This window comes from Mustelus asterias, chromosome 6 (assembly GCF_964213995.1).
Source record: "Mustelus asterias chromosome 6, sMusAst1.hap1.1, whole genome shotgun sequence".
In the NCBI taxonomy this organism is placed as follows: Eukaryota; Metazoa; Chordata; class Chondrichthyes; order Carcharhiniformes; family Triakidae; genus Mustelus; species Mustelus asterias.
In genome coordinates, this window is record NC_135806.1 from 41399139 (window position 1) to 41419671 (window position 20533).

General features: G+C 42.3%; 1 protein-coding gene across 3 annotated transcripts in view; it reads right to left on the bottom strand.

The window, feature by feature from the left end:
* Nucleotides 1-15118: 15118 nt before the first annotated feature.
* The window catches only part of kcmf1 (potassium channel modulatory factor 1), a 142990-nt gene continuing 137575 nt past the window's right edge, over nucleotides 15119-20533 (bottom strand). For all 3 annotated transcript variants that reach the window (XM_078214219.1, XM_078214217.1, XM_078214218.1), the window contains one exon: nucleotides 15119-16750. In XM_078214219.1, coding sequence (XP_078070345.1) covers nucleotides 16489-16750 — 262 coding nt within the window. In that variant the 3' untranslated portion in view covers nucleotides 15119-16488. The remainder of the gene's footprint in view (nucleotides 16751-20533) is intronic.

A 20533-nucleotide genomic window follows, 5' to 3' on the forward strand; every position in this document is an offset into this window, starting at 1 on the left:
AATGGGATCTTCAGTTTCACTTTGATATTATGGCGCTTTTTAAAAACGGCAACCGATCTCTGTGAAGCCGGACTAACCAGTGTTTAGGCTGCGCCCCTCTCAGAAGCGGTGCAAAACCTGTCCCTCTCTCAAAAAATGACTGAGTGTGATTCGTGCCATACATACTGGCGTGAATCACACCGGTTTTCTCACCCAAAGTGACACTACCACCCAGTGTCTCTGACACTGCAGCACTGCTCAGTACTGTACCTTTTATCCTTCACTTTCTTTGTCACTTTGTGTGGCACGGGGGCACAGTGGTTAGCACTGCTACCTCACAGTTGCAGGGACCCGGGTTCAATTCCCGGCTTGGGTCACTGTCTGTGTGGAGTTTGCATGTTCTCCCCGTGTTAGCATGGGTTTCCTCCCACTGTCCAAAGATGTGCGGGTTAGGTTGATTGGACATGCTAAAATTAACCCTTAGTGCCCCGGGATGTGATAGGTTAGAGGGATTAGCAGGGTAGCTAAGCGGGGATAGGACCTGGGTGGGATTGTTGTCAGTGCAGACTCGATGGGCCGAATGGCCCCCTTCTGCACTGTAGGGATTCTATGATTTGTCACGCAATCACAATCTCAAGGCACTTTTGGAAAAGAAAGGAAATGTACGTCTCTTAATCCATCCTCATACACTCAGCAACTCAGGCAGTTAAAAAGAAAAAGGCCCAGAAATTCAATTACTCTTTAATCTGTTTTACTGCCATCTAATGGTCAATATAATAACAGCCTGTGCACACTCATTTCACACTGGAAGTGTGTTGCCTGCCAAATTGGTAAAAGCTCCTGCAAGGTTGTCCAGGGTGTGTGCCAGAAACAGGCATCGAGAGTAAAGGATCTGTGTCAGCGCTGGAAGTTGCTGAAGGAAAATTGCTTGAAATGTTTTATTTATTGTGGATCCAGTTCCACCTTAAACTGCTGGCCACTGTTGACCACTTGTAGGCCCGTCGCATTGCCTCCCCCTCCCCTGGACTCACCTGAGGACCTCTGTGACAGAGTAAGTTGATCTTGTTGCATCACATTACCACCCCTACTTTGTCCCACCTTCAGCACCGAGTGTCTGAGGCTGTGACTGATTCCCAGAGCTCACTGGTATGGTCCTAATGAGGTCTGGAATCCAATTTCACATTGTTATATATTTGGGGTAGTTACACTGTTGTGGCATGGTCCCTTTAAGAGACTGATCACATAGTCACACCATGACATCATCAGGCCTTCGGGAGGTTTGCAGGCAGTCTAGATCTTAACATGTACAGTGAACATCACTGGAACAAAACCTGTTTGCAGTTTTGATTTCAACCCTTGCATGGCACCTCTATGTTACTTATTATCACACCCTGCAGCACCAAACGTCATAACACAGTCCTCCTGCCCACCTCATTGTGCATTGAACCAGGAAACCTCCCCACTTTGGGTACAACCTCACTTCTTAGCTCTTTTGCCAAAATAGTTGTCCTGCCCCCCCCAGATTAAAAAGGGTTCTTACATTGTTTAATTCTGCTGATGATATGTGATTATCACTTCCCTCAAGGAATTTCGGAGACCAAGCAGATATCTGAGAAGTTCAGCAGCATTGTAAATTTTATACAAACCACAAAGAGCAGTAAACTACAAATGGCAGCCATAGGGGGAAAGAGGAAAGATAATTTGCTCTGTAATGCTTAATGAGTAACTGCAATCTCCTGGAACTTGATTGCCTTAGGAAAAGAACTTCCCTGAGTTTTTCATCAATTGTCTGCAGGTATTTTTATCAGCTCTCCCAGAGATAATATTACCTTGGGTGCAAGGACACACCGTCAACTGGAATTAAAATAGGTTGATGGGCCTGGTGTCCTTGCTTTGATCAATTCTTACCTTTGGCTATTTCTATGTGCCATGTAATCTCAATCACACAGCAACATCACAAAGACATTTCAATTCATTCTTATAGAATTATAGAGTTCCTAAAGTGCAGAAGAAGGCTGTTCGGCCTATTGAGTCTGCACCAACTCTCCGACAGGGCATCTTACCTAGGCCAGATTCCCATAACCCAACATATTTACCCTGCTAATTCCTCTAAGCTATCCAACTTGTGATAAGCTAGCATGGCCATTCCACCTGACCTACACATTTGTGCAAGGAAACTGGGGCACCCGGAGGAAACCCACACAGACAAAGAACAAAGAACAAAGAACAGTACAGCACAGGAAACAGGCCCTTCGGCCCTCCAAGCCTGTGCCGCTCCTTGGTCCAACTAGACCAATTGTTTGTATCCCTCCATTCCCAGGCTGCTCATGTGACTATCCAGGTAAGTCTTAAACGATGTCAGCGTGCCTGCCTCCACCACCCTACTTGGCAGCGCATTCCAGGCCCCCTCCACCCTCTGTGTAAAAAACATCCCTCTGATATCTGAGTTATACTTCGCCCCTCTCACCTTGAGCCCGTGACCCCTCATGATCGTCACCTCCGACCTGGGAAAAAGCTTCCCACTGTTCACCCTATCTATACCCTTCATAATCTTGTACACCTCTATTAGATCTCCCCTCATTCTCCGTCTTTCCAGGGAGAACAACCCCAGTTTACCCAATCTCTCCTCATAGCTAAGACCCTCCATACCAGGCAACATCCTGGTAAACCTTCTCTGCACTCTCTCTAACGCCTCCACGTCCTTCTGGTAGTGCGGCGACCAGAACTGGACGCAGTACTCCAAATGTGGCCTAACCAGCATTCTATACAGCTGCATCATCAGACTCCAGCTTTTATACTCTATACCCCGCCCTATAAAGGCAAGCGTACCATATGCTTGCCTTTATAGGAGATGAATTTTCAGGCCTTGCTGAAAGACACGCGGAGAATATGCAAACTCCATGCAGCTAGTCATCAGAGGCCGGAATTGAACTGGGGTCCTTGGCGCTGTGAGGCAGCAATGCTAACCACTGTGCCACCGTGTACTATGAAAACATGTTTCTTTTCCCCTGATTTAAATGATAGTGGTAAATTTCAAAAAGAATTTCCAAGGGATGCCCCAATCACCAGTCATAAATCAAACAACATTTTAACCCTGAGTCCATTGTCGTTAAAAGTGCCAAGTTGGTTCATTTAGTAAGACTCCTACTGTTAGGTTACAAAGTTGGGAGATTCACGTCCCATTCCAGGACTCAAACATATTGGGCTGAATCTTCCCTATAGAAGAGGGGAGTGGGAGTCGACACTGTGGTTGCATCCCAAAGGAACCTCTGGTGCGAAACTAATGAAGATTTTCACAAAGGTGAGCCCTCAATTAGCATGGAGACAAATCAGTGGGCGGGCTCTCAGAACTGAAGGGCCAGTCAGAGACCTTCCAGCTTCAGACAAGCACCCAGCTGTAATGTCTGGTAAGTAATTTAGAGCATGCTTCAACAAGAAAGTTCCCTCTCGCCAACTTTTTAAAATATTTAATTCAAACATATAAACGGCTTGCAGACCACCATTGATGTGGAGTGGAGGAGCGCTGGGTGGGAGCACCCAGGTCATACCCCCAGGCAAGGCAAGCAGATCCTTGGACTTGCCAGGAGCACATGGCCTGTCGCTGGGTGCTCACCTCCAGGTGGTTGACCTGCCCCTCGGCATATTGGGAAACTCTTAATGAGTTGAATTGCCTGCCCACCTCGGGGTGGGGGGTCTTCCTGGGTCTTGAAATCGTTTCGGCCAAAGTGGTCAAGCTCAGCAAGGCCTGAAAATTCATCTCCTAATCTTGGCTGACACTTCTGGCATACTGAACAGGGTGCTGTATTGTTGGAGATGCTGTCTTTCAGATACTGACAACCGAACCTTCTCTGCCTGTTCAGTGGGGAGTGGACATAATAAATCTTATAATAATAAATTTACACATTTACCAGGGCTAATCCACCTAACCTACACATCTTGGGACACTAAGGGGCAATTTAACATGGCCGATCCGCCTAACCTGCACATCTTTGGAATGTGGGAGAAAAAATCGGAGCCCCTGGAGGAAACATATGCAGACCATGCAAACTCCACCCAAGGCTAGAATTGAAGCCGGTTCTCTGGAGCTGTGGGGCAGCAGTGCTAATGCTGAGCCACCGTGTCACCCACTAGTTGTAAATTACTTTGGACTGTCTTGCAAACAAGTGCAAGTTCTTCTTTCATAATGATCAACATGAACACTGCCCTCATCTCTTCGAAAAAACTATCTGGTCTGGCCATCGTCTAACATGTATTTCCCTTTTTTTAACAACAGAGGATCATAAATGTAAGTCTCTCAAAAACTAACACATGCACCACTCTCTAACTAGTTGTAGCTTTCCCTTGAGCCATGCACTTCAAAGAAAAAATATTCTCTTCAGGAACAGGCCCCAAACGTTTATTCTGTAGGATGTTGCTGCATTTTATGGTAATTTTCTTTCTGAAGTGCAAGCCCCAATCATACTGAATGTCCAATTCAGATTTAATGGAACAAGATTCATCACAATCTACTAAATGCAGATGGGTGTATTTAACCCAAATGTTGCTATCTGCTGAACCCTGCTGGTTGTATCTGGTATTTTGTTAATTACGTACTCACATTGTGCTGATTGCTCTGTCCCAAGGAAAGGAAATCTATCTGCCTCCCTTCGTCCTGGAAGGAAAGGGAAGGTGATGACTGAATGAAAGAAAAATAAGAAAAGAGGAAAGGAAGAAAGAATGAAAGAAAAAAGATTAAGTGAACTGTGAAAAGAAACTCAAAATATAACCAATGTGATGCAGTGTATTAGATACAATCATTTGTCTCTGAAACCTGGGTCCAAAGCCAGGCTGAGTCCCCTCCCTGATGACTGACAGAGTACTTTGTAAAATGAGTGTGAAGAATCTCAGTCCAATTCCTAGTGTAGAAAAATCAGAAAAGTAAAAACTCAAGGGATCAAAGGGAAAGTGGCAAGTTGGATCCAAAATTGGTTCAGTTGCAGGATCAAACAAAAGGTTATGGTCAACATGTGGAAAGCAGTGCTGAGTACGGGGCCCTTCTTGTTTGTGGCATATATCAATGTTGGGGTGGAAGCACGATTAGGAAGTTAGCTGATACAAAAAATTGGCTGTGTGGTTGATAGCGAGGAAGAAAGCAATAGACTGCAAGAAGATAGCAATGAACCAGTCAGTGAACCAATGACCAGAAAAATGGCAAATGGAATTCAATCCAGGGAAGTGTAAAGTTTGGGGAGGGCTAAAGGAAGCGATAAATAGTGGGATACTGAGAGTTGAGTCTTAACTCACAGGTGAGAATGAAGTTGGACTGCAGGACGTGCTTTCTCCTCTCTCCAATACCTTGGCAAATGCCAGTATTGTGGTGAAGATGCTGTGAGACAGTATAGTATCTGATCAATAAACAGAATTGAGGTACAGATCAGCCATGATCATTCCAAATGTGGTCTCACCAAGGTCTGTACAGTTGCAGCATAACCCCACAGCTCTTAAACTCAAATCCCCCTGTTAATAAATGCTCTCTCCACTCACGTTGTTTTGTTTCTTAAAGACTTGATTAGTTGTAAGTATTCGCATTCCAACCATTATTCATGTAAATTGAGTTTGTGTCTTTATATGCTCTGTTTGTGAACAGAATTCCCACTCACCTGAAGAAGGGGCTTGGAGCTCCGAAAGCTTGTGTGGCTTTTGCTACCAAATAAACCTGTTGGACTTTAACCTGGTGTTGTTAAACTTCTTACAATAAATGCTAACACAGTATAGGCCTTCTTCACGGCTCTATCCACTTGAGTGACAACCTTCAGAGATCTGTGGATATGAATCCCAAGATCTCTCTGTTCCTCCACATTCCTCAGAACCCTGCCTTTGACCCTGTAATCCGCATTCAAATTTGTCCTACCACAAGTTCCCCCTTGAACTTGTGCCTCCACCCTTGAAAAAAGCCTCTGAGTATCCACCCTGTCTATGCCTTCATAATTTTGTAGACCTCTATCAGGTCTCCCCTCAGCCTCTGTCTTTCCAGTGAAAACAATCCTAGGATATTCAAAATGGATATCATAGAATCAAGGTTTTTTTTCAAGGAGATGCAGGAACAAGGAGGCTTGGAGGTATTCTACCCAAGTCTTTGGAAGTAGCAGGACAAGTTATTAAGACTTCTTTAAAAATGGGATCTTTGGCTTTGTAGGGCTCTCAACTGCCAACATCTCCCTCACCTCCAATATCTTCTGATTTAGAAATTGACCACTTACGTATCATTTGCCTCATTATTGCCCTAGCCTTGTGCCTTTCTGCTTTCAGATATCAAGAAAGCTGACCAGGCAGCAGGAGCACAGAAAGAGGTGGAAGAGCAGGAAGAAAGTAATTATTTAGGAACATCACCAGTCACCTTCGCTTCGTGGCCACCAGTTCAGCCAACATAAGTTGGAGTATTGAACTCCAAAATGGCAGCACAGATGTGAGACAGTATTATCAGCATTACTTGCTGATTGGTGTCACAATCTCCCTACTCTGGGTACTTCTGGCGGTAACTCTTACACGCACACTAATGCCCTCACAAAAATGGATTCTGGCAAGTCTAATGGGTGTGCCATGGGCATCATTTGGAGCTGGAAAACATGGGAATTAAGGAGCTGAATTAGATGGACTAAGGTTCAAATGAAGGACAACTTTATGGTCAGCCATAATACACAACTGTATCCTCGCAGCAGATAGCGATTTGGAATCTTGGAAATCTGGCCATCAGGAACATTCAGATCCCATCACATATCCCACCCTTCACATATCCCACTGTTTTACATATCGCACCCCTCACATATCCTACTACTTCATGTATCCCATCCCTCAGCACATCCCACCCCTCCCTATCGCACCCCGACACATATCTCACCACTTCATATATCCCACCCGCTCCTCATAACCCACCCCTATGAATATCCCACCCCTCCACATATCCAACCCCTCACATATCTTACCCCTCCCTAACCCTTCCATATATCCTATCTCTCCACATATCCTATCCCTCATCCCACATCAACACATATCCTTACACATATCTTATCCCTCATATATCCGACCTTTCATGATGGCATGGTGGCACAGTGGTTAGCACTGTTGTCTCACAGCGCCAGGGACCCGGGTTCAATTCCAACTTGGGTCACTGTCTGTGCGGAGTTTGCACATTCTCCCCGTGTCTGCGTGGGTTTCCTCCGCGCGCTCCAGTTTCCTCCAACGTGCTGGTTAGGTGTATTGGCCATGCTAAATTCTCCCTTAGTGTACCCGAACAGGCGCCGGAGTGTGGCGACTCAGGGATTTTCACAGTAACTTCATTGCAGTGTTAACGTAAGCCTACTTGTGACACTAATAAATAAAATAAACTTATGCTTAAATAAAACTGCTTAATTTTGTCATGCACTAAAATAAATCAGACACTGCATTCTGTAAGTTCAATACCCCAACACTATTTTCCCTGACAAACCAATCAACTTCTCTTTCACTCAGCTGTGGCAGAACATCAAGATGAACTGAATCAAGGAACGCTTAGGCTTAGATTTTTAAAAACTGCAGGAACAAGGAAAGATAAAGGGGTTAGGAAGTACAGTAGATCTGACTAGGTGTCTGATAGGTCTGGCATTAGTATAGTAAGCAGTGGTATGTTCAGAGTTTACAATCAGCCCACATCATTGATAGTTGAAATGTATGCACAGTGGGGTTTCTCTCCCAGACCCAAAGCCTGGACACCAGTAAGAGTAGCTCAAATGTTGTGTAAGTGAGAAACTGGACCAAAGAGGTGAGGTGAGAGTGACACTTATCCAATGACGAGCTTTTACTTCTGTTTTATCATGGAATGTGAGAGACGTATGGGAAATACGGGAGCATTTTCAAGTCCAGGTATGCCTTAACTTTATAAAGTTTTCGTAAAGGGAAAGCAGCTGTTCAGAGGTTAGGAAACGTGGTTTCAAGAAGGAGATAGATATATTTCTCATTAAAAAAAAGATAAGGGGATATGGGAACAGGTGGGGAGGTGGATTTGAGACCAGGCAGAGATCAGCCATGATCTGATTGAATCGCGGAGCAGGTTCAAAGGGCTGAATTTGCCTACTCATTAGGGAATTCAGCACAGCTGCTTCCGCCCTTCTGAATGTTTCCCACCTCTCTGGCGACATGTCACGCCAGTGTGAACTACCACTGGTCTGCATTCATGCAGATCTGGTGAGCTGGTCATGCAGGGGACTCGGAGGCCAAAGAAGCCCCCTGGTGGTTGGGGGCATGGCCGGACAGTGCCCGTGGGGCAGTGTCCACCTGGTGGGGCCCACCAGACAACCCGCAGCAGACATCAGGTATCCCAGCAGTGGAGATCAGGCACCATTGGTGTGCCAGGGCAGTGTCAGGGAGGTGGGACTTGGGTGGAGGCAATGACGAGGGACTATACAGGGGGGCTTTGCAGAGGGGCTATGCAGAGGTGTCATGCAGATTTGGATTGAAAAGGGGGGGTTGTCAAGGGTCAGCCATTGTACAAACAACCTCCCTCCCCCACCCAATGAGAGACCATCGCAATTCACCCCATGTTTCTCGCCATTATGACATGTAGAAATATTGGGGGAAAATTCCGTCCAATGTTTCATGTTCTATCTGAGCATAATGTTGTTCACTCGCACTTGAGGGTGCATGAGGCAGATGTCTGGCCCCTCCTCACTGTTATTCAACACATGAGTGATCACAGCCCAGAGTATGGAGAAGCATCACATTTTTATATTCTTGGATAGGATGTGGGCTTTGCTGGTGAGGCCAGCATTTGTTGCCCTTGAACTGGGTAGTTTACCAGACCATTTCAAAGGACAGGTAAGCCCCACATTGCTGTGGGTCTGGAGTCACATGTAGGCCAGACCAGGTAAGGACAGCAGATTTCCTTCTAGAAGACATCAGTGAACCAGATGGGGTTTTTACAACAGTTGATGATAATTTCATGGCACCACTTTTGAGACTAGTTTCAATTCCAGATTTTATTAATTGAATTTAAATTCTACCGGCTGCCATAGGATTTAAAGCTATATCCCCAGAGCATTAGCCTTGATCTCTGGATTACTATTCCAGTGACATTACCATTACTACACCATACTAGTTTGCTAGCTTAATCTTTTTGGACATATCACAATGTATAAGCACTGTACCATCGACCAATTTAGTTTTACACAACTGGAATGCCTTGTCACACTCCCTTGTCCATTTCACAGAATGCCCTTCCTCAAGAGTTCATTCAATGGATGCAATATTAGGCAGGAACTGAAGAATGTAGATTGGGGGCAGATATTTGAGGGCAAATCAACATCTGGTATGTGGGAGGCTTTCAAGTGTAAGTTGATAAGAATTCAGGACCGGCACATTCCTGTAAGGATGAAGGATAAGTATGGCAAGTTTCAGGAACCTTGGATAACGAGAGATATTGTGAGCCTAGTCAAAGAGAAAAAGGAAGCTAGGAGGCTGGGAACACACAAAGCAAGTGTGGAATACAAGGAAAGTAGAAAGAAACCTAAGCAAGGTGTAAGGAGGGCTAAAAGGGATCATGAAAAGTCATTGGCCAGCAGGATTAAGGAAAATCCCACGGCTTTTTACACATATATAAAGAGTAAGAGGTTAGACAGGGATTGGCCCACCCAAGGACAGGGGAGGGAATCTATGCGTGGAGCCAGAAGAAATGGGCAAGGTATTAAACGAGTACTCTGCATTAGTATTCACCAAAGAGAAGGACTTGGTGGATGATGAGTCTAGGGAAGGATATGTAGATAGTTTTGGTCATGTTAAGATCAAAAAGGAGGAGATATTGAGGTTCTTGAGAAACATTAAGGTAGACAAGTCCCCAGGGCCTGATGGGATTTACACCACAGTACTGAGAGAGGCAAGGGAGGAAATTACTGGGGCCTTGAGAGAAATCTTCGTGTCCTCACTGGCTACAGGGGAAGTCATGATGTGGAGATGCCAGCGTTGGACTGGGGTGAACACAGTAAGAAGTCTCACAACACCAGGTTAAAGTCCAACAGGTTTATTTGGTAGCAAATACCATAAGCTTTCGGAGCACTGCTCCTTCGTCAGATGGAGTGGAAATGTGCTCTCAAACAGTGCACAGAGACACAAAATCAAGTTACAGAATACTGATTAGAATGCGAATCCCTACAGCCAGCCTTTCTGAAATTTATATTGGTCATAAGATCACAGTAGAGTTGATGGTTTGACTTTGGCTGAAGATGTGTGCTAAATTTCTCAAAACATTTGTCATGGGTTTTTACTGTTGTCCTCACTTATTTTCCAGTTATTGAAAAGATTTAAACCTTTCATTCATGTTCACAAAAGGATGTAGGGTGGAGTATATGATTCCAGAGTATCAGCAAATGCTGCAGGTTTGAAATGCATTGAGCAGTGAGAGATTGGTAGTGTAGTAGGTAGGAGGCATCATGTGTAGATGCATTCACTGACCTTGACCACTCATTAAACCTCGTGACACTGCTGCCAGGTTCTCATGTCCAGATTGCAGAAGTTATTGTCTCGGACCACCCTACAGATGACTGACCTTCAGTCCCTACTGCAAAAGCACACCATCTCTCCTCTTGCCATTATCCACCAGTAATGTCTTGATCACCACATTATTCAGCCTTGAACCCTCTCTCTAGCCTGGTGTTCAGTTTCCCATCACTTGAATTCCACCAATATTATTCAGTGCAGCTTTTCTTTTAAGAGGCTCAGATTTCCTTAAAGAGCACACTGGCTGCACCACATGGTTCTGCATAACGCTGCTCACCTGTGCTAAGCACAGAAGAAGCCAACAGTGCAAAGAGGATGCCACCAGTATGAGATCACAATCATGCAGATGAGGTGGATGCTGCCCAACTGATTCACCATCAGTAGGGCAGGTTGCAAATTGTAATTCCTGTGCCCAAAAACTGGGGCACATAAATGTATATCTCAAAATGTTATAACATACCAGACTTGGAAAGAAATTGTTCCACAAAACAGATTCCCCCAGCTATTACCAATACATTGAAACCTAGACTTAATGTGGTATGGAGTATTATAGCAAAATTGCAAGTCAACAGTAGTGGCTCAGTGGTAGGACAGTTGGCTCTGAATTAGAAGGCTTTTGTTCATGTCCCACTCCAGCAATTTAGGCACATTCTATAGGACTGAGGAATAACTCCCTGCTCTTCAAACTAGTCCTGAGGGATTGTTTATGCTCACCTGAGAGGGAAAGACAATGCTTCAGTTTAGGGAATATACTACCATCGAGCCTGGCACTTTGAGAACTACAAAAAAAGTCAAAGTTGGAGATTTATTGAACAATAGTACTGCTGATGCTGGAAATCTGAACATATTAGACAAGGATGTAGGATATGTTACCCAGAAGTTTAGCTCCAATTTCTTGTCTGTATGTGCCTTCAGGTTAATAGTTGGAAACATACATATGTTGTGAATCAGGTGCAGTTTGCCACAGCTGAATTCCTGCTGTATTTCTCTGTTATGCGAAGCTCTGTTTCCAGTGCACAAATAATAAACTGTTCCCAAATTTCTTGTAATCGGCAAGCATATAGTGCCTGCACTATAGAAGAAAATGCATATCTGGTTAAACACTAGAGAATTCAGTCCATCAAGCCTGCTTTACCATTCAATCAGACCATTGCTGATCTTCGTGTGAATACATATTGAACCTACTGAAACTGACTTGATGTCATTTTTAATAAATCTCCAATACTAGTAACTCAAAGGAAGCTCAAAATAATCAACTCTGGGCATAGCTATGAAACATAGAATAGAATCCCTACAGTGCAGGAGGCAGTCATTTGGCCCATCGAGCCTGCACGAACAATAATCCTACCCAGACCCTATCCCCGTAACCTGCACATTTTTGGACACTAAGAAGCAATTTAGCATAGCCAATCCACCTAACCAGCACGTCTTTGTAGTGTGGGAGGAAACCAGAGAACCCAGAGGAAACTCCCGCAGACACGGGGAGAACATGCAAACTCCACACAGACAGTGACCCAAGGCCGGAATCAAACCTGGTGCTGTGAGGTAGCAATGTGCCACCCCTACTGGAATTTCTTTTTTAAATGTCGTGGTGCAAGCAACACTAACAAGGCAGCACTTACTTTTCTGAAAGTTTTTTAAAGTTTATTTATTAGTCACAAGTAAGGCTTACATTAACACCGCAATGAAGCCACTATGAAATTCCCCTAGTCGCCACACTCCGGCACCTGTTTGGGTCAATCCACCTAACCAGCACATCTTTCAGACTGAGCACCTGGAGGAAACCCATGCAGGGAGAATGTGCAAACTCGACAGTTACCCAAGCCAGGAATCGAACCCAGGTCCCTGGCGCTATGAGGTAGCAGTGCTAAGCACTGTGCCTGTGACTTATTCATAGCTTTACTGACAGCATCGAGTCAATCGCGTACAACAAAACTGGAGTTGTGTGTAGACCAGACTTGGTAGAGGTGGCAAAATCCATTCCTCGAAGGACATGAAATTAATCAGTTGGGTTTTTACAACAATCTAGCAGCTTTTGTCATTTTCCCAGTGCCAGCCCACAGACTGTTAACCTTTTCGGTTTACTTAATCAACAATAGGATTTGAACTCTCAAACACTAGTCAAGGCTACTCATCAAGTACCATAACTACCAAACTCCCAGTTCATAAATTCCTGGTTTGCCTAAATGAACAAATTTAGGGAACTGATTCTGTGGCCAGGACCTAAGAGAACAACTATTTCTTAGGTTGTATTTTTTTCTTACAGTATAGCAGTACTGGATTATATCTGTAATTGGTGCTGGAAATTATTTTGGTGACAATAAAATCTTATACCGAAGTGATACAATTAGGCTGCACAAAAGAGAATAAAGTGATTGTTCAAATCTAATTTAATTAAACATGGTTTCCTTTATTGCTTTACCATGGTGATTGATAGTTAAGGTGCTGAATTTACCATTCAAAACACTTTACAATTCATCTCAGCTATTTTTATACTATCCATAGTGTACTCACTTTTCCTCTCAATGTGTAGTATTCTGCTCGTTAAATTTCATATGTCACAGATTTATTCATTCAGATTTTACATAACCTTTAGTAGGTTCCCAGGTGCTCCTCCACCTCTGGTTTAGTAACGACCTGAGAATTTGATCAGGTCTCTGATGGACTGGTCCCAGTAGAGGCCCCAGCACCAATTTCTGAAATACCGTTCTTTCCCGCCATTTCATTCCTTCATCCCAGGTTTCACTTTACATTTCTACCTATCCCTTGTAGTTGCAGCATTTTATAATTCCAAGTGCATCATGTTAGAAGGGTTTTGGATGACCACTACCTCAGAAAGGTCAGCCTAACATTCCCAAGTTTTAATAGCTGTTATTTATTAGATTATAATCCTATTGGTGCTCAAGGGTTTGCTTCTGATCATAGATTCCATTATTCATGGGTCTGTAATTTCCCAGGTTAAACCTATCCCTTTCTTGAACAAGAATATTATATTAGCTTGTATCAAATATGGTGCACACAACATTCAGTGACCTGCTCATAATGATTATCAGTTCTTCATAACTCTCATTTAATCTTTTAATACCCTGGTATAGATGTCTTCCATCACTGTAAATTTGTTAAAAGCAAATTACTGCGGATGCTGAAATCTGAAACCAAAAGAGAAAATGCTGGAAAATCTCAGCAGGTCTGGCATCTGTAAGGAAAGAATAGAGCTGATGTTTCGAATCCAGATGACCCTTTATCAAAGCCAAAGGGCAATCTGGACTCGAAATGTCAGCTCTTTTCTCTCCTTACAGATGCTGCCAGACCTGCTGAAATTTTCCAGCATTTTCTCTTTTGCCGTGAATTTGTTAATTTGGAGCAGTTTAAACTTGTCTGGAACTTCAGCTTCAGAAATATCAAAGTCTGAAAATCTACATGAATTATTTCTTAATGTAGGTTATTAGCAGTTACTGTAGTCTTCTCAAATCTTTTAAGGATGCATCAAATGTGTCAACTTTTGTTCTTTCATAAGATGGAAAAAGGAGCATTTGTTGGCCATCTTTGTTTTCAGAGAGCAGTTAAGAGTCACGTAATGGGTAAGGATGGTAGAGATTTCCTTCCCTAAATGGTATTAGTGAGCTAGATGGATTTTTACAACAGTTGATAGTAGTCACCATTACTGAGACTAGCTTCATATTTCAGATTTATTCATAAAATTCAAATTCCACCAGTTGCCATGGTGGGATTTGAATTCATGCCCCCAGAATATTAGCCTGGGCCTCTGGATTACTAATCCAGTGACATTACTACTATGTCACCATCTCCCTCTGGCATTCATTCTTGCTACCAAATAAACCTGTTGGACTTTAACCTGGTGTTGTTAAACTTCTTACTGTATTCATTCACACCAGCATTCTTTAGGGTTCTCAGCTCTTCCCAAATGGCCCTGGTAGTGACATGGCATTGGAAGAATGTGCTATGAACTAGTTTGTAACCCTGTATGTGAAACTGCATCACCAATGCTATTACTTACTCTACTTTTCTTTCCTGCTGTAGAAAAAGTATTAAGCAAATCAGTTTTAGTTCATTAAGTATGCTTTTTTGAAGTTATTTTAACTGTAAGCAAAATAATTAAAATTAATTAGTACAGGCTAATTTTTTTCTTGCTTTCCTCAACACCTCTGCTAGTTGTAGACTAAGGATAATCTACCCTTATAAATTGCCCAATTGGATAGTCTATTACTTGGACACAATGGAGTTATGTAGCTCATGGATTTCTTTTATAGCAATCGTAGGTTCAGAATATTCTTGTGCACTAGCAATAGATACTGCTATAAATAAAATAGCAATGATACTGTGGTAAATAAAATATCAATTTGAAATTCCGCAAAAGCTGCTTAAAAAATTTAATCTGAGGGTTTATTTGTTTTTAAGTGATTTGTGAATTCAATGAGCTGTTAAGATCAGTCTCAGAGGCTATGATAAATGCTGAATGTATAGAGGAATTCTCTTTTCAAAAGACAGCATCTTTTGATCATTGTGAGGGTAAAAAAAATTACCAAATCCACTGGTGGTAAATGCATTATGAAGGCACACTTACATAGACATAAGCTTTGAACATAAAGAAACACGCTCACTGGAGGACTACTGGTAAAGTCATGAAAAGCTGTGCGCAGTTTTATTTTCTTTGTATTCTATCTTTACATTCCAAAAAACCGCAGTCCCTGCCCTATAACCATTATGAAAGTTTACTCACAAATTCATTGTACATCTCATTTTTTTTTACATATTGGATTAATAGTATAGGCATGTAGGTGGCATGATTTCATCAAAAAGGCTAACTTTTCACTTAGGAAATCAAAAAATAATAAATAAAAAGGTGCTAACTTTAGCATTTAGACTTCAAATTCTTAGATATAATATATATACTGCACACAATGTGATACCAAATCCTCAAGCTCTCCTGGTGATCTCTCCACAACTATTTTAAAGCATATAAAGATGAAATCTTTAATACATGGGGTGTGTGTGTGTGTATGTTTGTGTGTGTGCGCATGTAAATCGGGGGGGCAATAAAAGCTCTTTAAAACCCTACCAGAACAGATTCAAGGCCTTTTTTAAAAAAAAGTGATCGAACATATATGCCTATACCTGGACAAAGCAACTAGATCAGCAATATTTAACAAAATTAAAACCATTACAACAAAATAGTCAAACAAAATGAATTGTTAGTTTTTTTTTCCTCCTCCAGGGCAAACTAACAAGCCCCAAATGTATTAAAGTCTCTACACATTGGCAACTTGGCCATGTCATCTTCTGATGTGTCAAGAATATTGAAAGAGAAAAACAATATAGCACTCAAACGATGAAATGTTACAGGGCGATTGAACAGTCACCATAGTAATGGTACACTCAATTAACAAAGGATGGCATTGCAGAGCTCGCATTACAAGCACCATGATAAGCAGCCTAGTAATGATGTGTTCAATTATGCATTATTCAAGAGCTACAATGTGTTTGAAAAACGAGCTCTTTGTGATCTCTAGTCATTTCTAGACAGGTAACTTTTAAATATATTTTAGGAAAGCTTTGGGATTTTCTTTTTCTGAAATGACAAGGCTACTAAAACTCATGCACTCCGCAAAAAACCTCATGCAGTAGTTAAGGTAAACCATCCAAGCAGTTTTATTCATTAATATTCATAAATACACACAGCAGCTTCATTAGAGATTTTTTCAATTTGTTTTCCTCTTCAGTTGAATGTGGAGTATTAGGAGAGCCTTTTGCATGTCAAGGTACAGGAAGCAGAGACTGCCTCTGGCACTGCTACCTACATTTACCTGCTAGAAGTAAAAATTAGTAAGTGGAATCAATTATCTTATTTTTTCTTCCTTGAATGTACACAATGTAACAAGAGTGACAGACCTGAAATTACAATCACCAAACAAACCCAAAGATAGCTGTTGTCCACTTCATTGGCAGTTACAGCACAGAGGACATTGTCTGCAAAGTGGGACATCATCAAAGAGGATGTGGCGGAGGCTCATTTCCTTTATTACTCTCTTTTAAATTTAGGTTTTCTAAAGCAACATCTAAAGGCATAATATCTACACAGCCAATAGCACCAAAATCTGTGAAATCCCCCCGCTCGTCCTCATCCGAGGAGGAATTTTCTTCCCGCATCAGGGTGGAGAGGAGAAGCTCCTGCACAAACAGGCTGTGATCTGCCCGCTCACTTTCCAGAGATTGACGTTCTCCTTCAGACATCTTCGGTTCATTCAACCTGCAGGCAGTACAGAAAATAATGTTTAGTCACAACTGAAGAGTGGAGGACACATTGTGCACATAGTACAAGATGGGTTATTCCAAATGTTAACAATGCATAAAATAACTTCATCTTAAAAATGCAATCCATACTCATGTACCTCTATAGGTACGTGAATTTTTCAAACATTAATAATTTTATTTTAATAAAGAAAGATGGATTAATCTGATAACTTTGCCTAATACCAAAATATTCACAGTTGTGCTAAACATGATATGGGAGTAAAAATAAATGGATTATTTTGAGGTTGGCAGGCTATAAACGAGTGAAGTGCTGCAAGGATCAGTGCTAGAGTCTCAGCTATTTGCACTTTACACCAAGAATTTAGCTGAGGGAACAGTGTGTAATGTGTCCATGTTTATTAATGATATCAGGTCAGATGGTTTGAGGACACAAAAAGGCTAGAAAGGATTAAATGAATGGGCAAGTTCATGGCAGATGGGATATAACGTGGGAGTGAGAGAAGTTATCCACTTTGGGAGGAAAAATGGTAAGAAGTCTCACAACACCAGGTTAAAGTCCAACAGGTTTACTTGGTATCGTGAGCTTTTGGAGTGCTGCTCCTTCATCAGGTGAGGAAAAATAGAAGAGTAAAATATTTTTTGAAGTATCCTATTAGATAAATCATTGAGCTGGAGTACACTTCCTCAGAAATTTTCAGAACATTTACTCCAGTGTAGTCATCCTCAGAGAAAAGCACAGGGTGCAGGAAGCTATGACTTCTCAGCAGTGTACAGGGAACCCAAGAAAAATAGAGGAAGAGTTCCTACAGACACTGATCCAAAGATGTGTGGGTTAGGTTGATTGGCCATGCTAAATTGACCCTAGTGTCTGGGGATTAATAGGGTAAATATTTGGGGCTACGGGGATGTGGTCGGTGCAGACTCGATGGGCCAAATGGCCTCCTTCTGCACTGTAGGATTCAATGATTCTATGAATCCTAGAGGTAAAATATACATGGATATAATAAAACCAAATTAAATTGCCTGTACAGCCATGTGCACAACATTCAAAACCAAATGGGGGAACTAGACGCAATAATGCACAGCGAGGCGATCGATGTAATAGGGAGAACTGAAACATAGCTACATTAACATGACTTGCAGTTAACTATTACAGGATAAAATGTACTTAGGAAGGAGGTGATGCAATAAAGGTATTTAAGATAATAAAACGGCTTGATAAGGTAGATCTGGAGAAAATGCTTCCACTTGTGAGGGAGAACAAAACTAAGGAGCATGAATGTGGAAAAGCTACCATTTAGAATAGTTAAACAAATAGCACCGATACATGCATGGGGAAGCTAAATAAGCACAAGGGAGAAAGGAATAGAAGGGTTAGAAGAGGAGGAATAGAAGAGGTTTCTGTGAACAAAGAGCAAAGAAAATTACAGCACAGGAACAGGCCCTTCGGCCCTCCAAGCCTGCACCGACTTAACTAAAGCCCCCTACCCTTCCGGGGACCATATTGCTCTATTCCCATCTTATTCACGTATTTGTCAAGACACCCCTTAAAAGTTACCAATCATATCTGCTTCCACCGACCTCACCTGGCAGCGAGTTCCAGGCATCCACCACCCTCTGTGTAAAAAAACTTGCTTCGTGCATCTTCTTTAAACCTTGTCCCTCGCACCTTAAACCTATGTCCCCTAATAATTGACTCTTCCATCCTGGGAAAAAGCTTCTGACTATCTACTCTGTCCATGCCTCTCATAATATTGTAGACTTCTATCAGGTCGCCCCTCACCTCCGTCGTTCCAGTGAGAACAAACCAAGTATCTCTAACCTCTCCTCATAGCTAATGCCCTCCATGCCAGGCAACATCCTGGTAAATCTTTTCTGTACCCTCTTCAAAGCCTCCACATCCTTCTGGTAGTGTGGCGACCAGAATTGAACACTATGTTCCAAGTGTGACCTAACTAAGGTTCTATAAAGCTGCAACATGACTTGTCAATTTTTAAACTCTGTGCCCCGATGAAGGCAAGCATGCCATATTCCCTTCTTGACTATCTTCTCCACCTGCGTTGCCATTTTCAGTGACCTGTGTACCTGTACACCCAGATCCCTGTGCCTAACAATACTCTTATGGGTTCTGCCATTTACTGAATAGTTCCTCTCTGTATTAGACCTTCCAAAATGCATTACTTCACATTTGTCCGGATTAAACTCCATCTGTCACCTCTCCACCCAAGTCTCCAACCGATTTATATCCTGCAGTATCCTCTGATGGTCCTCATCGCTATTTTCCTCCAAATCATTTATATATATTACAAACAGCAAAGGTCCCAGCACTGCTCCCTGAGGAACGCCACTTGTCACAGCCCTCCATTCAGAAACGCACCCTTCCACTGCTACCCTCTGTCTTCTATGACCGAGCCAGTTCTGTATCCATCTTGCCAGTTCACCTCTGATCCCATGCAACTTCACCTTCTGCACCAGTCTGCCATGAGGGACCTTGTCAAAGGCCTTACTGAAGTCCATGTAGACAACACCCACTGCTCTACCCTCATCAATCATCTTCATCACTTCCTCGAAAAACTCAATCAAGTTAGTGGAGTATAAACCAATTGGGTTGAATGGCCCATTTGTGCTGTAAACCCAAAGTTTGAAATCGATAAACATTATATTTATGTAAGAATTCCTTAAACAATGAATATTCAACAAAGGAAACTGCTTTTTAGGAATACTTTGACAGCAACTTCTTTTTAAAACAGCGCAGGAGGCTACATTTGGCCTATCATATCTGCACTGGTTCTCTATATGAGCAAGTAAACTAGTGTCATTACCCTGCCTTCTCCCTGAAATCCTGTACATTTTTTCTTTTTAGATAACATCCAATTCTCTTTTGAATGCCTCAGCTGAATCTGCCTCCACCACAAGTTGGAGAGGTGCACCTTAACAACTTGCTGTATGATTAAGTTTTTCCTCATTTTTGCTTTTGCTTATTTTACAATTACTTTAGATCCGTGCCCTCGTTCTTGATCCTTTCACATGGCGGAACAGTTTCTCCCCATCTACTCTGTCCAGATGCCTCCTGATTTTGAATACCTCTATCAAATCCCTCTCAGCCTTCTCTTCTCCAAGGAAAACAATCCCAACTTCTCCAATCTATTTTCATAATTGCAGCTCCTCAATCCTGGAACCATTCTCATGATTTTTTCCTGCACTCTCTCCAATGCTTTCACATCTTTCCTAAAGTGAGGCACCCAGAAATAGACACAATACTTCAGCTGAGACTGAACTGATGCCTCATACAAGTTCAACATAACCTCCTTGCTCTTGTGCTGTATGCCCTTTAATAAAGCCTAGGATACTATATGTTTTATTAACCGCTTTCTCAACTTGTCCTGCCACCTTCAATGACTTTATGCATAAAACCAGCAGAGGTGAAGTAAATGGGAAGTGTAAAATTAGGTAATAGTCTAGTGAATCAGAATCCTAACTGAAAGCATTAGACATCTTGAGGGAGGGAGAAAAAAAGAATACTGTTAGTCCAAATTTCAACGTGTGATTTCTGAAGACTTGCAATAAGGGAACTGCTAGGTCTAACATGCACGTGTTCGCCTTATTGTCCTGAACAAAGATATCTAGGTTTTATTATTGGTCTTCATGCAAAATAAGAAATGCTGTTGAATTGCTTGAGTCAGCTTGGTAGCGTGCAATTTTTTGATTATCTATTTAGCCAAAGGCTGATGGATAGACTGCTTCAGGTTGCTGCTTGCTTTATAAGTGGTCCTTCACT